At 48.9% G+C, this 24,116-nt stretch overlaps 1 protein-coding gene across 9 annotated transcripts in view; it reads left to right on the forward strand.

The window, feature by feature from the left end:
- Positions 1-24,116, forward strand: part of LOC134892515 (putative methyltransferase DDB_G0268948) — a 101,832-nt gene that overhangs the window by 23,783 nt on the left and 53,933 nt on the right. For 5 of the 9 annotated variants that reach the window (XM_063913617.1, XM_063913618.1, XM_063913619.1 and 2 more), the window contains one exon: positions 13,776-13,903. In XM_063913617.1, the coding sequence (XP_063769687.1) occupies positions 13,793-13,903 (111 nt within the window). In that variant the 5' untranslated portion in view covers positions 13,776-13,792. The other 4 variants (XM_063913622.1, XM_063913614.1, XM_063913621.1 and 1 more) reach the window with 4 other exon arrangements.

A 24,116-nucleotide genomic window follows, 5' to 3' on the forward strand; every position in this document is an offset into this window, starting at 1 on the left:
TTGTGTCCTTGCATGCAGTGGACCCTAAGCCCCCAGCTTAATTGACAGGCTGAAGGCATTTGGAGGCGGGCAAAGGGAGTCGACCTGGTCCATTCCTCAAAACAGAGGTGCGTGCCCTTTGTTTTGTGGTAGTTCCGAGTTCAATGTCTGGCGACGCACATATACTAACCTCGACTGCGGACCTGAGACAGAAATCTGAGCAACCTGGAGGTCACTGAAATGACTGATGGTCACGCAGACTAATCCGATGTTGTGTCTTGAGATGCAACATTGGATCACGGAAGCGGACAGGAGGCATCTATTTTAGAGATGTACGGGTCCAGTACTCCGGGAACCGGACCCAAACGAACTTTGCAATCTGAGTCCGTATCCGAGTCCGGCTCGGTACTTCCCGCCTTACTCTGATCCTAAATCGAGGCCACATGTCATCATCCCGCTGCCAGATTATTGCGGTTTTTGGATTCTATAAAGGTCCCCCGTGATTGGCGCCATCTTCACTCCGGCTGTGGAGAGTGTACTGGACGGACATGTCTGTCTCAATACTGTGTTGTCTGGAGTGGAGCGGTGCTCTGTCTGCTGTATCTGAAAGGGGTGCTCTGTCTACCGTATCTGAAAGGGGTGCTCTGCTGTGTCAGTCCAGGTGGGGTGCTCTGTTTGCTGTATCAGTCCAGGTGGGGTGCTCTGTCTGCTGTATCTGAAAGGGGTGCTCTGCTTTATCAGTCCAGGTGGGGTGCTCTGTCTGCTGTATCTGAAAGGGGTGCTCTGTTGTATCAGTCCAGGTGGGGTGCTCTGTCTGCTGTATCAGTCCAGGTGGGGTGCTCTGTCTGCTGTATCTGAAAGGGGTGCTCTGCTTTATCAGTCCAGGTGGGATGCTCTGTCTGCTGTATCTGAAAGGGGTGCTCTGTTGTATCAGTCCAGGTGGGGTGCTCTGTCTGCTGTATCAGTCCAGGTGGGGTGCTCTGTCTGCTGTATCTGAAAGGGGTGCTCTGTCTGCTATATCTGAAAGGGGTGCTCTGCTGTATCTGTCCAGGTGGGGTGCTCTGTCTGCTATATCTGAAAGGGGTGCTCTGCTGTATCTGTCCAGGTGGGGTGCTCTGTCTGCTGTATCTGAAAGGGGTGCTCTGCTGTATCAGTCCAGGCGGGGTGCTCTGTTTGCTGTATCTGAAAGGGGTGATCTGTGCGTCCATCCAGCTGCTCCGCCCCAGTGTAAAATTAAAATAATTAAAGCTAAAAACAAAAAGCCTAAAAATAGAATTATAGAATAACTGGGTCTTTTTTTGTTTGTGCTGTACCCTAGTGTACTATACAATTTTTAGTTTACTTTCATAAGTACTGTGACACTGCCGGTCAGACCGTAGTATATTATTTCCTACTCATACACGTATTGTGCGACACTGTTGGTGAAGGTCAACAGCAGTGTTCGATCACTATTTCTGATGCACACGTATTGTGTGATTTATTATTTTTTATTTATTAGCAGTTTCTTATATAGCGCAGCATATTCCGTTGCGCTTTACAATTAGAGCAACAGTTATAGAACAAAACTGGGCAAAGACAGACAGACAAAGGTAGGAAGGCCCTGCTCGCAAGCTTACAATCTATAGGGAAATAGGCATTTATACACAAGGCTAGATGCTACCTATTACATAATGGTCCACAAAGATTGCTAGGTTTTCAATAGGTTGTATGATATGATCACCCAGCAATGTTGGAAGACCATATGTGAGGTTATGTGTACTGTACAGAGAGGATGTAACTGGATAGGGAAGCATTGAAGGTTATGTGGGTGGGTCTGGAATTTGGTAGGCTTGTCTGAAGAGGTGAGTTTTCAGGGAAAGGTTTGGAGACTAGAGGAGAGTCTTATTGTGCGTGGGAGGGCATTCCACAGAGTGGGTGAAGCCCGGGTAAAGTCCTGTAATTTTGAGTGGGAACAGATGCTGTGGGTGAAGGTGGTACCACAGTAATATATTTTATTTCGTACTCATACATGTATTGTGCGACACTGGTGAAGGTCAACCGGAGTGATCAACTACTATTTCTGACTCATACACGTATTGTGCAACACTGTTAGTAAAATTAAACCACAGTGTTTGTTTACTATTTCTGACTCATACTTGTATTGTGCGACACTGAAGGTGGTAAAAAAATTTAAAAATTGTGGTGTGTGCAGTACCCCACTTCATTCGTGTTTGTGGATAGATATGGAGGATGAACAATTGAGAGTAAAGCAGGAAGCACACAGCACATACTACTAGTGTTGCAGGTGCTGCCACCAGTCATGACGATACAAGTCAGTCAGCGCCATCTACTAAGGCAAATGCCCAGGAAAGTTAGCTGCAGAGGCAGCAAGACAAACTGTGCATTCAGAATCAGAACCATCAGACATTCTCAAGGAACGTTTAGGGGTGTCCACGTCAGCTATGTATGAGTCTGACATTTCTAACACTGTCCTCATAGAGAAGCCTCTTTCACCACCGTCCACCATTTCTGAACCATCTGCACATGTGGGGAGCAGTGCAAGTAAAGATGGTGATGATGATGATGACATAATCGAAATTAAGGATTCCTGTGTGGTAGTGGAACAGGATGAGGGGGATATGTTTGTACTACTACTATCTGACACTGAGAATGTTGATGATGTTGTTTGTGTAAGTCAGCCACCGGTAGCTGCAGTTGCTGACCGTGATAAAAAGAAAGCCATTACAATGCCTGGGCATAAAAACCCAAAAATCCACCTCCTGGGAGTGTGATTATTTTTACCCCAATCCTGACAATGTTTGTGAAAGCATCTGTTCCATTTTTTTTTTTTTATTCTTTATTTATACATGGTTAAACATGGTATAAAAACATTGCATGAACAAAGGGACCGGAGGCCATTTTTGAGGCCAAAGTTAGTAGAGGTAGGAACGTTAGCCATCTAGGTACATTCTCCATGTTACGTCTTTTGTGGCAAAGACATTACATTTATTGTATAAGATTATAATGTAATTAACACCTCATCAGCAACATCCTCAGAGTCATTACTTATCGGAGGTAGTCCTTCTAAAAAATTGTTTTGTGGGGGCCCAAAACAAACCAATCATTTCAGCCACAAGTGACGGTCCCTGTCGCTGAAATTATTAGTTTGTTAAACTGTGTATATCCTGGTTTATATATACAACATAAGGGTGGGTGGGAGCCGGATGGCCCAAGGACAATTCCATCTTGCACCTCTTCTCTTTGCATTATGTGCTGTTTGGAGCATTGCTGACTGTATTCTTGCGTAGACGACAAACATTTGTATAGTTTATTAAACAGCCACCCTGTCTGCTGCTGCAGTGCCATTCTGCTTCCTAGATGTGCCATATTGGAAGTGTAAGTGCCACATGTCTTTGCCGCCCACTGCTGTCACTTAGCTTAGTCATCCACCTACCTCGGTGCAACCTTTTGGCCTAAAATGGATGAAAACAATATTGTGAGCTGTGAGGTGGTCAAAATTGAGTGGAAATTTGTGTTATTGAGGTTAATAATACTGTAGGAACAAAAACAGGCCCAAATTCTGTGATTTTAGCTGTGTTTATGTTTTGTTTTTAATACAGATCCGAAACAAATACAGATCCAAAACTCGCAAGGGCGGTTTTGGCAAAACAAATACTGATCCAAATCCCGAAAAAGATACAGATCCAAAACAGGCGCACATCCCTAGTCTATTTACACCAGACACCTCCTGCTGCATTTGCATATTAGCTGTACATATTGCACAGCCTCTTCCCTGTACAGATATTCTGCTTTTTCTTATGCACCAAGCCATTTGTATTTACTAGTAATCTGGCCTGTGCCTTTACTGAGATGTATCAGGCCTTGGAGAGAGATAATATGGAAGTTGCCAAAATCAACCATTCTGCTTCAAACTATCATTTCAAAGACTGTACTAGATAAATGACAGAAGCTGATTGGTTGCTTTGGGCAGCTTCTCCACTTTATCTCTCTCCAAGGCTTGAAACATCAGTTATCAAATTTCTTTAAGTAGCCCTGTGCTGACCATCCTGTCCTGTACTGTGCCTAGCCTCAGTTTTAAGCCAGTCTAACCGGCGGGACTGTCCCATTTATCAAGCACTGTGGAAAGGGGAGTTGGAGGGGCAGTAGATACTATATCATAGTGGGCTAAAGGAACTCTGATGTCAGGGGGAGGAGCAAGGTCGATGGGATAGCACTTGAACTATCCACGTCAACATCTATTCCCTTTAGTAACCTGGTGGCAAGCAAAGCAAGCCACCTAGCCCGAATCTTGGCGAATAAAGCGAGCGCGTAAATGTAAATGTAGGGTCCAATGTTCCGACCTTGCTCCTCCCTCTCTTGTTGGGGGTCACGTGGTAGTGACATCAGAGGCCCTTCAGCCATGTAGAACTTAGCCATAACCTTGGAGGAGCCCACTCGCTCGCTGCTAGGGACCATTGATTCAAAATCAGCAATGGATTATGGTCAATGTTGAATCGTTTGGCCATCAATTGTGGAGAACCAGATAGTTTCCCACCATTGAAGGTATAGAACCACCCTTTGGTTCTTCCCCCCACCCCATTACAGACAGGGCCGTCTTAACAGCAGTGTAGGAACCTGGGCAAAGCAATGCACTGTCATCAGCGGCAGCTTTGATGTTCCGTGGGCGATAGTGGGTGTTCTATCTTCCGCTCAGCATGTAGGACCTGGATCAGTCATTTTTGCTAATTACTCCTTTACTGCACAGATGGAGGGAGATGGGGCGGGAGAACACTAAACTGTAGAAGGGAGCATTGGGTGGAATGAAGGGGCCCCAATATATCATGTCAAAGTCGGAAAAATATCATGCTACACGTTGCCATAAATTCACCTTATGCGCTTGCCCGCTGCACATGCACTTTCTCTGGCGTGCGTGCACATATTCGCAGTTGCGTAACGGCGCCTCTACGGGCGTGCGCTCGAGCGCATGGTATGTGCATTTACGGTAGAGTTTGTGTGCGTCTAGCGGGCGACTCAATCGTTAAATAATAAAACCAAATGGTATGTTTTATAGGTAATGTTCCCCTTAATGATAACTGTAAGTTTGCTAAATGTGACTTGTTCACGGACTTGGGAATCCCTCTTTACGTGGTACAAAGGGTCTGATTAAGGTTGAACAGTGGTGTCTGGTACCTAACCGAAGAGTATTTTAACAGCAACAATCCGGTGTTGGTTAGGTAAAGATTAATCGCTCCTGCATATAGTTATGCCCATTAGTAGTTTCTGGACATTTCTCATATTTGCGGTTCATTATCCATGCGGCGGGAATCCGGCGATTCCCTCCCACCTGAGCAGTTTGTAATAGCCACAGCCCACCTGTTCAAATCCACCTATGACCTTTTCTTACAGTGCAAAGAGACATTCCTGTGTCCAATGAACAATAAGATTGTAGGGCCCTTTGTAGTACACTGTATGTTGTGTGTATAAGGGTCACTGTCCCCAGACCGGCCAGTACTCTCTCTCTTCAACATTTATCTCTGATAATTGGAGGACTGGATTCCGGTTGCGCTTGCGAGTGTTCCCCGTATGGTATGTTTCTCTGTGGCCACTTTGTTACCCGTTTTAATGTTAGCCATTCATTCTTAGTCGATGTATTTGTGTTTGCGATCGTTCGCTATTGTGTATATTTTTGTTTAGTTATTCTGTTAGATATTAATGTTAGCCTGTAGTGTATGAACTGTTCACTGTTTTCTTTTCCCTTTTACTTAGCTAAATATTGTTAGTAAAGGTGTTGGAACCTTAGCAAGGTATTGTGTGTTCATTACATTGCTGAGGGTAATCGGAGCATCTCAATCGCTCAAACAGCTAGCTTACAGACCAAGGTTAAACAGCATTATATCATTACAGTATCTCAACACTAAGAATTACAGTATAAGCATACTCTGTGTAAGGTTTAAAAGGTTATTATCTGTGTGTACGCTCGCTGTGTGTATTCCGTACTCACAGCGCAGCGTGTGTACGTAACTTGCGTACCACGTGCGAGGTCTTTGTACGCAAGTAGCGTACGAAGTGCGTAGCACGTGCACGAGGGACAGCGGCCATTACGGCTTCACGATATTAATAAATAGCTTGTGTTCTAAGGTAAATAATCAGCTTTATCAATCACTTCCAGGATGGTAGGGGGTGTTTAATACATAAGCAGAGCCGTAACTACGTGTGTGCCAGGTGTGCCTGGCACACAGCACAGTCGTCCTGAGGGCACAACTGGCCGCATCCCCGTTCCAAGAGGACTTTAGTCAGCGGCATTGTAATGAGTCAAACTGACTCATCACAAGCCGCCTGTGTGTGCGCGGAGAGGAGCAGCAGCTCCGGGGGCAGGGGAGAAGAAGGAGGAGGGAGGGGGACTCGGGAGCCGCAGCAGCGCACTGTAATTGGTGGCGGCGTCCGCTGCAGCTGTCCCTCTCCTTCCACATAGGCTGGTCGCCGCCGCTGTGAATGCTGGGATGAGGGAAGTGCTAGGATGCTGGGATGAGGAAAGCGCATCCCAGAATTCACAGCGGCGGTGGCCAGCCTATGTAGAAGGAGAGGGACAGCTGCAGTGGCACAGCCACCAATTACAGTGCGCTGCTGCGGCTCCTGAGTCCCCCTCCCTCCTCTTCCTCCCTTGCCCGGGATCTGCCTGACTGCCTGCACAGTAGAGCCTGACTGTCTGCCGTAATGTATAAAAAGGGGGACTGTCTGCCGTAATGTGTAAAAAGGGGGACTGTCTGCTGTAATGTGTAAAAAGTGGGACTCTCTGCCATAATGTGTAAAAAGGGTGACTGTCTGCCATAATTTGTAAAAGAGGCTCTACCTGGTATAGTGGCGCTACTGTGTGGCGTAATTTGAATAATGGAGACTACTGTGCACTGTAACATGAATTGATATTATTTTGTGACCACACCCCTTCCCCATGAAGCCACGCCCCTATATGTTTGACGTGTGCACTGCGCCTATTTTACATAAGGGGGGAGGGCGCCTATGCAGTTTCTTGCACACACCGCTAAAATGTCTAGTTACGGCACTGTATGTAAGGGAGGGATGGATAGTAGAGTGAGCTCAATATTCATCATTTTCAGGTGGGACGGCAGCTTGCTTGACTGCAGATATCTCCAGTTCCTGGAAATAGATGTATTAGCTTTGAAAGGGATAACAAAAACTAGAGCGTCCCACCTTTCAGGAGGTACTAGGGACTTGAGGATCAGAGTTCAGGAGCCAAAGCAATCCGACGAAAATAAAAAACTACATACCAGGCTTGTGGAGCAGGAGCAGTGACTAGTGCTGGAAGGCTGGTATCTCTGGTTCTGTGCTAATAGAGACAAGCTGACAGTGTTCACCGAAAATGGGGAGTCACAGCTTATGGAGTATATACCCTCAGGGCCGGTGCAAGGTTTCTACCCCCCCCCCCCATCCAAATAAATAAAATTAAATAAAATAAAAAGCCCACCAAGGCTCTAAAAATTTTATTTTTCAAAACCAACTATGCATGACATTTTTTGGGGACCCCCAGGCAGGCTGTAATGTGTCTGGACACCGTAGGATAGATTAGATTATTCCTGAGTGCAGCCGAACTGAATCTTTATACATTCACTGCCTAGCAGTATACAGCAGAGTGCAACGGGACATGTATGCTATGTAATTGAGGGTAGATGCTAGAATCAAGTGGGCTAAGGGACCTTTTCCGTCTGGGGGCGGAGTCACAACACAAGGGGGAGGAGCAAGGCCAGCGGGATAGTTCTTCTACTATCCACGCCACCAACTATTACCTTTAGTAATCAGGTGGCGAGCGGAGCTCCGCTCCGCTCACCACCGAGCCCGAAGCGTGGCGAGCGTACTTTTCGGGTACCCTGTTCGCCCGTAGCTCCTCCCCCTGGTGACGTGTCTCCTCCCCTAGATACGTCAGACGGTCCCTTCTCCCACTCCGACATAGAATCAACCGTACCTTTATGGCTGCAGAAGGAGGAGTCCCAGTGAAGAAGAGATTCTGCTCATAAAAATGTATAATAGGGACCATTCCAATGCTACTACATTGCAGGCTGCAGGGGTAGGGGACTCTGATCCACTCAGACAAGGGAGCAGCCCGCAGTCTGCTCTGCAGTGTAGCCCCAGTCCCTCACTTCGCTCAACATAATCATCCCTGCAGGACTCCCGTATGCAGAGTCTGTTCTTGTGGTGCGGGGCGGGCATATGTCAGCGCAGAGAGGAGCAGAAGAACTGTACCACTAGCCGGCAGCATGCTGCTTACTCTATGTGCATAGAGTATTAGAGCCGGGAGCCACTGAGTTACACTCACACTGTCAGCGCTGCAGGGATGCCGCGGCCGCTCAACTGTTATCAGCCGCCAGCGCTGACAGTGTGAGTGTAACCCATCGGCAGTGGCTCTAATACTCTGTGCACATAGAGTAAGCAGCATGCTGCCGGCTAGTGGTATAGTTCTTCTGCTCCTCTCGTCCAGGGTAACACTCAACATATTTCTCTTAAGGAAGAGGAGGAGCTGAGAAAAAGTAGTGAGGGTCAGGAAAGCATTCATCAGCAGCGTGAGCTGCCACCCTCCAGTGGCCGCCGCCCATAGGCAGCTGCCTAAAGCTGCCTAGTAGTGGCGCCGGCTCTGTATACCCTCAAAAAAACTTTGTCAGACAGAACTAGAGATATCTGGCTGGGAAGAGCAAGTAACAGGCTTGGATGGGGATGTCTGCTTTGAAAACGGGTATCTCCGCTTCCCAAGGGCCGATTTTCAAAAATCCGGTACTCCTGGAAAAAGGGGCCCTTAGCTATCAGCCTAGGGCCCTTATACACCTAGAGCCCTCATTAAGCCCAGGGCCGTAACTACGTGTGTGCCAAGGGGGCTTGGCACACAGCGCAGTTGCCCTGGGGGCGCAACGGCCAGCGGCATGTAATGAGTCAAATTGACTCATTACATGCCGCCTCTGTGTGCGCCGTGCGCCGCGCTGGAGGAGAGAGACCAGCGCCGGATTCAAGGAGGAGGAGGGAGGGGGAGCAGGGAGCCGCAGCAGCGCTATTTGATTGGTAGTAAGCGCCGCTGCAGCATCCCCCTCTCCTTCTGTATTGGCTGCCCGGCGCTGCTATGGATGCTGGGATGCGGTTCCTTCATCCCAGCATCCACAGCAGCGCCAGGCAACCAATACAGAAGGAGAGGGGGATGCTGCAGCGGCGCTTACTACCAATCAAATAGCGCTGCTGCGGCTCCCTGCTCCCCCTCCCTCCTCCTCCTTCTCACCTCACACAGCCTGCACCGAGAGGGAGCTGCACGAGGAGCCTGTCAGCGGGGAGAAGGTATGTCTCTCTCTCTCTCTCTCTCTCTCTCTCTCTCTCTCTTTCTCTCTCTATCTCTCTCTCTCAGGGGGACACCGTCTGCCGCAATGTGTAAAAAGGGGTCCTGGCTGCCGCAATGTATAAAAAGGGGGTCTGGCTGCCGCAATGTGTAAAAAGGGGGTCTGGCTGCCGCAATGTGTAAAAAGGGGTCCTGGCTGCCGCAATGTATAAAAAGGGGGTCTGGCTGCCGCAATGTGTAAAAAGGGGGACTGGCTGCCGCAATGTATAAAAAGGGGGTCTGGCTGCCGCAATGTGTAAAAAGGGTGCCTGGCTGCCGCAATGTGTAAAGAGGGGGCCTGGCTGCCGCAATGTGTAAAGAGGGGGACTGGCTGCCGTAATGTGTAAAAAGGGGGACGCTGTCTGCTGTAATGTATAAAAGGGGCTCTACCTGGTGTAGTGGCGCTACTGTGCAGCGTAATTTGAATAATGTAGACTACTGTGCACCGTAGTATGAATTGCTGTTATTTTGTGGCCACGCCCCTTCCCCGTGAAGCCACGCCCCTATAATTTTTTTTGCGCGCCTGCGGCGCGCACTGCCCCTGTCTTACATGGGGGGGGGCGCCACTGTCGTTTCTTGCACACAGCGCTACAATGGCTAGTTACGGCACTGATTAAGCCCAGAGAAAAAGTCAGCCCTGTCGCTGCCCCTGTCTACAGAGTCAGGGCCGGCTCTAGGCATGTTCGAATAGAGCGGCCGCGCAGGGCGCCACCCTTAAGGGGCGCCGCGCGCTGGCGCCGCCATATTCGAACATGGAGCCGGCCCTGCTCTGCAGCATCGTGTGACTTGAGACTTGAGTCCGCTATACGCGCTGAGCGGCGCCGGTGTCTAACGTCAGACGCCGGCGCCGCGCAGCGCGCACAGCGCACTCAAGCGCCTCTGACTTTGAGGCTTCCTGGCCGCCCGCCCGCCAGCACCCCCACCCGCACCCGGACCTGCACTGCCGCACCTGGACAGCAGCACTCCTCCCCCTCCAACGCCGCAGGTATTTGGGGGGGGGGGGCTGAGTGAATAATTTATGGATGGCACTGTGGGGGCATTTATCTAGCACTGTGGCACTGGGGGGCATTTATCTGGCACTGTGGGGGCATTTACCTAGCACTGTGGGGACATTTATCTGGCACTGGGGGCATTTATCTGGCACTGTGGGGACATTTATCTGGCACTGCGGCACTGGGGGCATTTATCTGGCACTGTGGGGGCATTTACCTGGCACTGTGGGGACATTTATCTGGCACTGGGGGCATTTATCTGGCACTGTGAGGACATTTATCTGGCACTGTGGCACTGGGGGCATTTATCTGGCACTGTGGGGGCATTTACCTGGCAATGTGGGGACATTTATCTGGCACTGTGGCACTGGGGGCATTTATCTGGCACTGTGGGGGCATTTACCTGGCACTGTGGGGACATTTATCTGGCACTGGGGACACTTATCTGGCACTGTGGCACTGGGGGCATTTATCTGGCACTGTGGGGGCATTTACCTGGCACTGTGGGGACATTTATCTGGCACTGGGGGCATTTATCTGGCACTGTGGGGACATTTATCTGGCACTGTGGGGGCATTTATCTGGCACTGTGGGGGCATTTATCTGGCACTGTGGGCATTTATCTGGCACTGTGGGGACATTTATCTGGCACTGTGGGGACATTTATCAGGCACTGTGGCACTGGGGGCATTTATCTGGCACTGTGGGGGCATTTACCTGGCACTGTGGGGACATTTATCTGGCACTGGGGACATTTATCTGGCACTGTGGCACTGGGGGCATTTATCTGGCACTGTGGGGACATTTATCTGGCACTGTGGGCATTTATCTGGCACTGTGGGGGCATTTATGTAGCACTGTGGGGGCATTTATGTAGCACTGTGGGGTCATATCTGGCACTGTGGGGGCATTTATCTGGCACTGTGGGGGCATTTATCTGGCACTGTGGGGACATTTATCTGGCACTGTGGGGACATTTATCTGGCACTGTGGGGGCATTTATCTGGCACTGTGGGGGATTTTCTGTATCTACATATCTGGCACTGTGTGACCATTTATGTATCTGGCATTGCTGGGGGGCATGTCATGTGTTGCTGGCACTGCTGGGGGGCATGTCATGTGTAGCTGGCACGGCTGGGGAGCATGTCATGTAGTGTTCCCGCTAGGCGTCTGTGACTAGGCAATGTGTCTAACGTGCTCTGCCTGGCGCAAAGTGTCTAACGTGCTCTGCCTGGCGCAAAGTGTCTAACGTGCTCTGCCTGGTGCAAAGTGTCTACCGTGCTCTGCCTGGCGCAAAGTGTCTAACGTGCTCTGCCTGGCGCAAAGTGTCTAGGAGGTTCTACCTGGTGCAGTGTGTATTAACTGCACTACTGTGTGGTGTAATGCGAATTGCCACTATTATGTGGCCACGCACCTTCCCCACGAAGCAACGCCCCTAAATTTTTGCGGCGCGCCTTCGGCGCGCACTGTCCGTGCTTTACCATGTAAGTAGATGAGCACCAAGCATTACAGTATGTACATCATTTTGCCCTCCTAACTTAAAAATGTGCCCTCCCTGCCCTAAAAAGTGAACACTATCGTGTAGCTGGCACTGCTGGGGGGCATATTGTGTGTAGCTGGCACTGCTGTGGGGCATATCATGTCTATCTGGCACTGCACATTGTGTATCTGGCACTATACTGGAGACATTATGTGTATCTGACACTATACTGGAGACATTGGCCCTCATTCCGAGTTGATCGGTCGCAAGGCGAATTTAGCAGAGTTACACACGCTAAGCCGCCGCCTACTGGGAGTGAATCTTAGCTTCTTAAAATTGCGACCGATGTATTCGCAATATTGCGATTACTAACTACTTACCAGTTTCTGAGTAGCTCCAGACTTACTCTGCCTGTGCGATCAGTTCAGTGCTTGTCGTTCCTGGTTGACGTCACAAACACACCCAGCGTTCGCCCAGGCACTCCCACCGTTTCTCCGGCCACTCCTGCGTTTTTTCCGGAAACGGTAGCGTTTTCAGCCACACGCCCCTGAAACGCCGTGTTTCCGCCCAGTAACACCCATTTCCTGTCAATCACATTACGATCGCCGGAGCGAAGAAAAAGACGTGAGTAAAAATACTTTCTTCATGGTAAAATTACTTGGCGCAGTCGCAGTGCGAACATTGCGCATGCGTACTAAGCGGATTTTCACTGCGATGCGATGAAAAATACCGAGCGAACAACTCGGAATGAGGGCCATTGTGTGTAAGGAACACTACTGTGGCTGTTACGTGTAAGGCTGCTAATTGTGTGCGTAGAGGGGGTGTGAAAACATATTTATAGTCTAATAATATGAAGTTATGAGGCCACGCCCACTTTCCAAGAGGTCACGCCCACTTTTCCTGGAGCGATGGGGTAGGGGGGCTCTTTTACCTGTTTCCGCTCAGGGTGCTAGTAGGCCTGGAGCCAGCCCTGTACAGAGTGCAGAGACACATAGCTCTGGCCACCAAGTACCACGAAGCCCCGCCTCCAGCTTTTGATTGACACTAAGTTGGGCCAGTCAGTGAGAATACACGGATGACAATTGGATTGTGTAACCATCGATGGTCAAATATTGCACAGTATGAAACCATCGATGGAGACATGCTATTTCTTCATCGAGGGCGACCATCGGTGGTAGGCATGCCGAAGGCCATCCCTACTCGCTGCAGAGCGCTGTAGCGCAGTCGTGACTAAGTGCTGTGCGCATGCGTTCATCATCTATTCATGTGAGAGGCTGGATGGGGCGTGGCCAGCAGCTGCAGGAGCGCTGGCCGTGCCCCCATCGTGACGGAAAATAGAGGCGGGACACGCCCCCTGATTTGATCGGCAGGTTTATGTCCCTCTTCTCTCGCACAGAAAGTCGGGACTAGAGGTAAGCGGCTCCAGCTGCAGCAGCCGCCGCCTCAGTCTTCATGCCGGTATTGTGTGAGCCGTACATGTCAGTGCTCCTGCGGGTACAGTACTAGCGGCACACTGGCTTCATACCCGGGGCCTGCTTCATCTTTGCTGTCCTGTGTAGTTTACGGTGTTACTTCTCCCTGCAGGTCACGGGGTAAGGCGGGCAGGGGCATCTGCGAGCAGGTAATTCTATTTGGCTGGGTTTCATTCCTAAGACTATAGAGAAGAGTGTTAGCTCTGTGTGCAATACTCATTCCAGGTTTTTCTCGCCACCTTCCTATTGCACTGCACTGGGGCAGTAGAATGGGGCCATGGCTGGAGTTTTGGTGGGTACCCTAGTTAGCTGAGATACTCGCAGCAGGTCGGCACCTGCGCCGGCAGTGTGTGATGGAGTGCAGTCCCTGCCCCACCATTGCAGCCATACATTCATAGTACTGAGTTGTAGAAAATGGCACTTTAAGCACATTCTGTAGAACTGCTGGATCACCTCTGTGTGTTTGATGTCTAATGACTTCAGATCTTTTTTTTTTTCTATTATAGGTTGCACTTTATATAAAATGGCAACACGACTATTTGAGACGAAAGAACATGCATCCTGCTATCAGAAATACAGGTTTTCACCACCACAAGAGATCCAAGACCTCATCTTAAGCTACCTTGGGGAAAAAGTAAGGAAAAGTCTCAGCCGGAATTAGTCAACTTTATTATAAAATCTGCAGGTCAGATATGAATTAGTTGGTTTATTGTGACATGAATACAATCCAATTGTCACTTCTAGGGCATGAGTTTGCAAACATGGGAGAACATACAAACTCTACACAAATGTCCTAGATCAGAACCCATGGTCCCAGTGCTGTGAGGTTACAGTACTAATTACTGTGTGCCCTCTCTGTGCAGAAACCATGGGGGTCATTCCGAGTTGTTCGCTCTGTAAAAATATTCGCATCGCAGCGATTTTCCGCTTAATGCGCATGCGCAATGTCCGCACTGCGACTGCGCCAAGTAAATTTGCTATGCAGTTAGGAATTTTACTCACGGCTTTTTTATCGTTCTGGCGATCGTAATGTGATTGACAGGAAATGGGTGTTACTGGGCGGAAACAGGCCGTTTTATGGGCGTGTGGGAAAAAACGCTACCGTTTCCGGAAAAAACGCAGGAGTGGCCGGAGAAACGGAGGAGTGTCTGGGCGAACGCTGGGTGTGTTTGTGACGTCAAACCAGGAACGACAAGCACTGAAATGATCGCAGATGCAGAGTAAGTCTGGAGCTACTCAGAAACTGCTACGAGGTGTGTAATCGCAATATTGCGAATACATCGTTCGCAATTTTAAGATGCTAAGATTCACTCCCAGTAGGCGGCGGCTTAGCATGAGCAAATCTGCTAAAATCCGCTTGCGAGCGAACAACTCGGAATGACCCCCTATGTGTGCACACATGCAAAGCTAGGTCTAAACTGTGTGTCGGCTTTGCTGTCTAATGATAGTTACACACTAGGATGATGGATCTGCCAACCTAGCTGTGAAATTGTAAATTCTAGTGCCATAACTAAACATTTTAGCGCTGTGTGCAAGATAGGGCATCGGCGGCGCCCCCCCTCCATGTAAAAAAGGGGCAATGCGTGCCGTAGGCGCTCACCAAAAATATAGGGGCGTGGCTTCATGGGGAAGGTGTGTGGCCACAAAATAATACCAATTCATATTACATATTATAGTAGTCTCCATTATTCAAATTACGCCGCACAGTAGCGCCGCTACACCAGGTACAGCCCCTCTTACACATTACGGCGGACAGATTCCATTTTTTACACATTACTGCAGACTGCGTCCCCTTTTTACACATTATGGCAGACAGTGTCCCCTTTTTACACATTACGGCAGACAGCGTCCCCTTTTTACACATTACGGCAGACAGCGTCCCCCTTTTACACATTACGGCAGACAGCGTCCCCTTTTTACACATTACGGCAGATAGTCCCCCTTTTTACACATTACGGTAGACAGCGTCCCCTTTTTACAGGTTACGGCAGACAGCGTCCCCTTTTTACACGTTACGGCAGACAGCGTCCCCTTTTTACACGTTACGGCAGACTGCGTCCCCCTTTTTACACGTTACGGCAGATAGTCCCCCTTTTTACACATTACGGCAGACAGCGTCCCCTTTTTTCACATTACGGCAGACAACGTCCTCCTTTTTACACATTACGGCAGACAGCGTCCCCTTTTTAAACATTACGGCAGAAAGTCCCCCTTTTTACACATTACAGCAGACTGCGTCCCCCTTTTTACACATTACAGCAGACTGCGTCCCCCTTTTTACACATTACGGCAGACTGCGTCCCCTTTTTACACATTACGGCGGTCAGTGTCCCCTTTTTTACACATTACAGCAGACAGAGTCCCCCTTTTACACATTAGGTAGACAGACCGATAGATAGATAGACAGATAGAATAGATGATACTTACCATCTCTCCGCTGGTTCAGGCAGTCAGGCTCCTTGGTGCTGGCAGCTCCGGGGGCAGGGGAGAAGGAGGAGGGAGGGAGAGGAGGGAGCCGCAGCAGCAGGGAAGTGCGGTGAGCTAAATGGCCCAGGAGCCACTGGCTAGCACCAGAGCCATATTTACAAGCAATATATGAGCCAAAGGGTACATAAGGGCATTATACACAGGTGCAGCAGTATAAACTCCTGGAAATTTGGTGAGTTTAATCAGAGATGAGCGTAAAAGTTACGCAGGTGAGGCAGTAGACTTTTTATTCCAGAGTTTTGCCTATAAAAATTATTAGAATAATGCAAATAACATATTTCAAACATATTCTTTGTATTTTTCATATACTTTATACAGCCAAAACTCTGGTACAAACGTTAGTATGACAGGAAAGGCTCTGCCTCACCTGCCACACCTCACCGCACGTCACTGCGCAGCAGCGCAGTGTAATTGCTGGCGGCGCCGCATGCAGCTGTCCCTCTCCTTCCGCATTGGTTGTCCGCCGCCACTGTGAATGCTGGGATGAGGGAAGCGCATCCCAGCATTCACAGCAGCACCGGCAAGCCAATGCGGCTGCTGTGCCGCCACCAATTACATAGCACTGCTGCGGATCCCTCCTCCTCCTTCTCCGCTGCTCCCTCTCCTCCTCCAGCACAGGCGGCTTGTAATAAGTCAGTTTGACTCATTACAGCCGCTGACTTTAGGGAATGGGGGCCGTTGCGCCCTCAGTGCGACTGCGCTGTGTGCCAGGCACACCTGGCACACACGTAGTTACGGCACTGGTAAATTCATACACACCAATCGTCGGCCCGCTGTATCGAGCCAGACGTCACAACTGGGCAGTTATGCCTGCCCAGTTGTAATGGTCATCACTTTTCCTATAGATTGTAAGCTTGCGAGCAGGGCCTTCCTACCTCTATGTCTGTCTGTTTTTACCCCGTTTTGTTCTATTACTGTTGGTCTAATTGTCTAACGGAATATGTTGCACTGTATAAGAATCTGTTAATAAATAAATCACTGGCGGCCTCTACAGCAAGTGTATGGGTGGTTGGCTGACTGCCTGTATACACAGCACAATGTGCCAATATATCTGCAGATATATTAGCCATCGGCTCTACAGCCGACACGATATGTCTGTGAATGTCGTTCAGCTATATTGCTGGTATACACCCACTGACACTGCCATAGTATATTGGCTGCTATATCAGCCAGAGTGTACCCAGCTTGAGCCCCCCCAACACTTGTTTCACAATGAAACATGCTGAAAAGAATAGCGACCGATGAGTTACCATCCATTCATTTCTGATCTAGTACACCTCTTTCTTATATAGCTGCTTATTAGATTCAAAAAGAAGAAAGCCGTGCTGTGTATATGTGTGTGTGTGTGTATGTATATATATATATATATATATATATATATATATATCACAAATTAAAAAAAAAAGGAATTTAATACCTACCGGTAAATCCTTTTCTCATAGTCCGTAAAGGTCCACTTCAGTACCATGGGGTATAGACGGTTCCGCAGTAGCCATGGGCACTTTAAGACTTTTTCAGAGTGTGAACTGGCTCCTCCCTCTATGCCCCTCCTCCAGACCTCAGTATAGGAACTGTGCCCAGGGAGACGGACAATTTGAGAAAAGGATTTACTTTTAAGTTAATGGTGAGATTCATACCAGCTCACACTTCAACCATGCCGCACAACATGGCATTCATCAAAACACATGCCAACGAGCATGAACATTACAGAAAACGTGCTGAAACAATTTTAACAAATTAACAACTGCAGATAAAGGGGGTAATTCCAAGTTGATCGCAGCAGGAATTCTGTTAGCAATTGGGCAAAACCATGTGCACTGCAGGTGGGGCAGATATAACATGTGCAGAGAGAGTTAGATTTGGGTGGGGTGTGTTCAATCTGCAATCTAAATTGCAGTGTAAAAATAAAGCAGCCAGTATTTACCCTGCACAGAAACAAATTAACCCACCCAAATCTAACTCTTTCTGCTCATGTTACATCTGCCCCCCCTGCAGTGCACATGGTTTTGCCCAATTGCTAAAAAAAATCCTGCTGCGATCAACTTGGAATTACCCCCAAAGAATGCACTGGGCTGGGTGCCCAGCATCCTCTACGAACTAGGAGAAAAGGATTTACCGGTAGGTATTAAAATCCTGTTTTCTCATACGTCCTAGAGGATGCTGGGGTCCACTTCAGTAACATGGGGTTATACCAGTACGGGCGGGAGAGTGCGGATGACCCTACAGCACCGATTGACCAAACTTGAGGTCCTCAGCGGCCAAGGTGTCAAACTTGTAAAATTTAGCAAACGTGTTTGTCCCTGACCAAGTAGCTGCTCGGCAAAGCTGCAATGCCGAGACCCCCTGGGCAGCCGCCCAGGATGAGCCCACCTTTCTTGTAGAATGGGCATTCGCCGAATTCGGTACCGGCAATCCTGCCGTGGAATGAGCGTGCTGAATCGTACGTCTGATCCAGCGCGCAATAGTCTGCTTAGAAGCAGGATACCCAATCTTGTTGGGAGCATACAGAACAAACATAGCCTCTGTTTTCCGTATTCGAGCTGTTCTTGCGACATAAATACTTAAAGCTCTGACCACATCCAGAGACTTCGAACCAGCGAAGGTGTCAGTAGCCACTGGCACCACAATAGGTTGGTTTATATGGAAGGAAGAAACCACCTTTGGAAGAAATTGCTGACGGGTCCTTAGCTCAGCCCTATCTTCATGGAAGATTAAGTAAGGGCTCTTGTGAGACAAGGCCCCTAACTCAGACACCCTCCTTGCTGATGCCAAGGCCAACAGCATTACCACTTTCCAAGTGAGAAACTTCAATTCTACTTCCTGGAGAGGTTCAAACCAATCTGATTGAAGGAACTGCAACACCACGTTAAGCTCCCATGGTGCCACAGGAGGCACAAAAGGAGGTTGGATGTGCAGAACCCCTTTCACGAAGGTCTGAACTTCTGGAAGGGAGGCCAATTGTTTCTGAAAGAAGACGGACAAAGCCGAAATCTGAACCTTGATTGAACCCAATCGTAGGCCAGCGTACACACCTGCCTGAAGAAAATGGAGAAAACGTCCTAACTGAAACTCTTCCATTGGAACCTTCTTGGTTTCACACCAAGACACACATTTTCTCCAAATACAGTGGTAATGTTTAGACGTTACTTCCTTCCTGGCCTGAATGAGAGTGGGAATTACTTCTTTGGGAATACCCTTTCGGGCTAGGATCCGGCGCTCAACAGCCATGCCGTCAAACATAGCCGCGGTAAGTCTTGATACACGCACGGCCCTTGCTGCAGCAGGTCCTCGCGGAGAGGAAGAGGCTGAGGATCTTCTATGAGCAACTCCCGAAGATCTGGATACCAAACTCTCCTTGGCCAGTCTGGGACAATGAGGATCGCTCAAACCCCTGTTCTTCTTATGATTTTGAGAACTTTTGGTATCAAAGGAAGTGGAGGGAAGACATACACCGACCGAAATACCCACTGGGTCACTAGTGCATCCACTGCTATTGCTTGAGGGTCTCTCGACCTGGAACAATATCTCCGAAGCTTCTTGTTGAGACGAGATGCCATCATGTCTACTTGAGGAACTCCCCAAAGACCTGTCACTTCTGCGAAGACTTCTTGGTGGAGGGTCCACTCTCCTGGATGGAGATCGTGTCTGCTGAGGAAGTCTGCTTCCCAGTTGTCGACTCCCGGAATGAAAATTGCCGACAGAGCTCTTGCATGTCTTTCTGCCCAGAGGAAGATCTTTGACACCTCTGCCATAGCCGCTCTGCTTTTCGTTCCGCCATGACTGTTTATGTACGCTACTGCTGTTACATTGTCTAACTGGATCTGTATGGGTTGATCTTGAAGATGCACCGCTGGTAGAAGGCCCTTGCAAATGGCTTTCAACTCCAGAACGTTTATGTGAAGACAAGTCTCTTGACTTTTGCCATCTTCCTTGGAAGCTTTCCCCCTGTGTGACTACACCCCAGCCTCGGAGACTTGCATCCGTGGTTACTAAGACCCAGTCCTGAATCCTGAACCTGCGTCCCTCTAGGAGGTGAGAACTGTGTAGCCACCACAGGAGCGAAATTCTGGCTTTTGATGACAGGATTATCCTCTGGTGCATGTGTAGATGGGATCCGGACCACTTGTCCAATAGGTCCCACTGGAATACTCTGGCATGGAATCGCCAAACTGTATGGCCTCATAGGCCGCTACCATCTTCCCCAACAACCGAATGCATTGATGAATCGACACCCTTGTTGGTTTCAGAATTTGTTTGACCATTCTCTGGGTTTCCAGAGCCTTTTCTACTGGAAGAAATACCCTCTGTACTTCTGTGTCCAGTATCATCCCCAGAAAGGACAATCTTGTTGTCGGTTCCAACTGTGACTTTGGAAAATTTATGATCCAACCGTGTTGTTGAAGTACTGTCAGGGAGAGTGCAATGCTCTGCACCAACCTTTCCCTGGACCTCGCTTTTATCAGGAGATCGTCCAGGTAAGGAATTATATTGACTCCTTGCTGTCGAAGGAGGACCATCATCTCCGCCATCACCTTGGTGAACACCCTCGGTGCCGTGGAGAGTCCGAATGGCAACGTCTGAAATTGGTAATGACAATCCTGCACTGCAAATCTCAGATAAGCTTGATGTGGAGGATAGATAGGGACATGTAAGTAGGCATCCTTTATGTCTACTGACACCATGAAGTCCCCTTCCTCCAGACTGTAAATCACTGCCCTCAGAGATTCCATCTTGAACTTGAACCTTTGCAGGTAGAGATTCAATGTTTCCAGATTTGGAATCGGTCTGACCGAGCCGTCCGACTTCGGAACTACGAAAAGGCTTGACTAAAACCCTTTTTGTTGCAACAAGGGAACCAGGGCAATCGCTTCATCCTGACACAATTTTTGTATTGCTGCTGATACCACTTCCCTGTCTGGGATACAAACTGGCAAGGCTGATTTGAAAAATCGGCATGGGGAATGTCTTGAAACTCCAGCTTGTACCCATGGGATACAATTTGCAAAACCCACGGATCCAGGCCAGATTGAACCCAAATCTGACTGAAGAGCTTCAGGCGTGCCCCCACCTGAGCGGACTCCCGCAAGGGAGCCCCAGCGTCATGCTGAAGATTTGGCAGAAGCAGAGGTTGATTTCTGCTACTGTGATCCTGTAGATGCTGTGGACTTTCTACCCTTTCCCTTTCCCTGCAAAGAAAGGGGAACCTTTGCCCTTTTTGTACTTATTGGGCCGAAAGGACTGCATCTGAGAGTGATGTGTCTTTTTTTTTTTTTGCCGGCGCAGGAGCATTAGGCAAAAATGTCGATTTACCTGCGGTAGCCGCAGAAACTAAGGCATCCAGCCCAACTCCAAACAAGGCCTCTCCTTTATACGGGAGAGCCTCCATATTCCTTTTGGAATTTGCGTCAGCATTCCATTGGCGAATCCACAACACCCTATGTGCTGAGATCGCCATGGTAGCGGCTCTTGATCCCAAGAGACCAATATCCTTCATGGCTTCAAGCATGTACGCAGCAGCGTCTTTGATATTATCTAGCGTTAGGAGTATCTCGTCATTATCTATCGTGTCAATGTCTGATGACAAGTTTTCTGACCACTTTTCAAAAGCACTACTCACCCACGCACAGGAATTGGTAGGCCTGAGTAGTGTCCCATTGGCCACAGAGATAGATTTTAACGTAGTCTCTAACTTGCGGTCTGCCGGCTCCTTTAGTGAAGCCGTCCCAGGCGCAGGGAGAATCACCTTTTTTGTTAATCGTGATAGGGCACTGTCTAGAATGGGGGGGTGACTCCCACCTTTCCCTGTCCTCTGCAGGAAAAGGGTAAGCCGCCTGAATTCTTTTTGGAATCTGAAATTTCTTTTCAGGGTTAGTCTAGACTCCCTCAAAGAGACTGTTCAGCTCATGAGATGGAGGGAAAGTTACATTAATTTTCTTTTCTTTATTAAAGTAAGCCTTTTCCTGTGGTACAGGAGGGGGCTCCGTAACTTCTAACACCTCCTTTATAGCAACAATTATGTATTGAATGTTTTTTGCTAACTTTGGATCTATTCCCCTGGAATCACTAGTGTTGACACAGGAGTCAGAGTCCGTGTCGGTATCAGTTTGTACTACTTGTGCAAATGACCTTTTCTGTGAACCAGAGGGTTCCCCTGTGGATGAAAAAGCAGCACTATTAAAAATCACGTCTTCCACCGATTTTCTCCAGTTTTCTGCATGAGACTTGGACTTATCCAATCTCTTACTGATATGATTCACACTATCACGTTATTCTTTCACCCATTCAGGCTCGTGGTGCGACGGCAGCGCCACGACATTACAACTCTGTGTCCCTAAGATGGCTCCCTCAGAGGAAGAGTTCCCTGCCTCAGACATGTCACACACGTGCACAATCACACTACAGACACTCCGGGGCTTCTGGGGACAAACCCACAGTAAAATCTGTCAGAGGGACACAGAAAGGAATTGCCAGTCCACAACTCAGCGCCAAAAGAAAAAATCCCTGTGTCGCGTACTTTGTACACAGAGACTTTCAAGCGCTTATATGTCAATAATAGGTTTGAGTACCTCAATATTACACTTTCCCCCCCTTTTTTGCACCCTGATACTTGATTCAGAAGTGGAGAGGAGGATCAGCGTTTCTTCCCCTGCTGTCTGCTGGGAGTAAATGGCGCTAAGCAGTGTGCTGGCTGCCTGAGGAAGAAGCCTTGCCCCCCGTTTTTCCTCAGCTATTGTAATAGATATTTATACTGGCGGGGGTGTAGGACTGTGCCACAACATCATACGCTACCTTTTGCCAGTGAGAGTAGGTTTCATGCTGCCCAGGGCGCCCCGCGCCCTACACCCTGGTGTGCACTGTGTTATGGATAGCATGCTCACGCAGCGTTCTCGCCCGCTGCGCGGTACCTTAAGCCGTCACGATGACCAGAGGTCCCTCTCTGCAGATCTCCGGTAATACTACTCACCAGTCTTCTGACTTCTGGATCTGTTAGGGGGGTGACGGCATGCTGTGGGAGTGAGCGCATAGCCACAGCTAGTGTTCAGTACCCTTCAGGAGCTAATGGTGTCCTGTCAGCAGAAGCAGAGCCATGAAACTATTTAGGAAGTTGGTTCCTACTTCTTCCCCCTAAGTCCCACGAAGCAGGGAGACTGTTGCCAGCAGTCTCCCTGAAAATAAAAAACCTAAATAAAGTATTTTAGTGAAACTCAGCAGAGCACCACTAGAGTGCGACCAGTCTGCCTGGGCACATTTTCTAAACTGAGGTCTGGAGGAGGGGCATAGAGGGAGGATCCAGTTCACACTCTGAAAAAGTCTTGCCCATGGCTCCTGCAGAACCGTCTATACCACATGGTACTGAAGTGGACCCCAGCATCCTCTAGTACGTATGAGAAAGCTGATTTATATAATAAATTCTATTTATTCCACATCAATAATATCTACTTTCTGCAGTGGAGTACACTCTGTTCCACAGGGAATACATCGGGGTGTAGAGTTGGATCTTGATCCAGAGGCACCATCAGGCTAAAGCTTTGACTGTTCCCAGGATGCATTGCATGGCCTCCTCTATAACCCCGCCTCTGGACACTGGAACTCAGTTTGTAAGTTGGTGCCTGCATAGCAGGTCACCTAACAGAGGGGGCTGCACTAGGCATCCCTGAAAAGAGCTTTTTAGAAGACTTCAAGGGCCGCAGCACTTCCTATGTCATTCTGACATTCTGTGCTGCGGCTCCATCACCTCCCCAGCAGCGCTGCATACTCCCGCAGCCGGTTCCCGAGTACTTGCAGCGGAGGCGCACTGGTTCACAGGCACACCACCGCTGACGCTCTCCAGGATCGCGTGGCTTTACATCAGGGAGGAGGTAAGAGGGTCCCCCAGGTGGGACCTGTCTGTAAATCGCGGTCCCAGGAGACGGACTGCGCCGTGGTCACTATACTGCACCGGGACCCCACTATATTCACCAGGCTCCACAGTACCCGGTGGTGAGGACCAGCATAGGGAATAAGGCGCTGACCTGTAGCCCCTCCCCCAGCTCCGGGCGCCATCTACTGCTGGTGTTCCCGCCCTGGAGCTGTATTTCACACTCCCTCACTCCCTGACAGAGATTTTGGCGCCATCTTTACACAAGTAGCTGGACTGATCTCCGGGACTGCAGGGCAATGTCTCCTCTGTAAATCCGCCTGTCTCCTCAGCGCTGTGAATTTACAGGCACTTAAGTATTCTACATGTCATTTTAGACAGTGTTAGTTAGAACAAGTGTACTGCCATCTGAATATTTAGTACAAGTATTCTGAGATATACATCCAGTATCTACTGTGCATTGTTATATAATATACTAAATCTTGCACAAAAGTGAAAAAAT

The sequence above is a fragment of the Pseudophryne corroboree genome, chromosome 1 (assembly GCF_028390025.1).
Source record: "Pseudophryne corroboree isolate aPseCor3 chromosome 1, aPseCor3.hap2, whole genome shotgun sequence".
Classification (NCBI taxonomy): Eukaryota; Metazoa; Chordata; class Amphibia; order Anura; family Myobatrachidae; genus Pseudophryne; species Pseudophryne corroboree.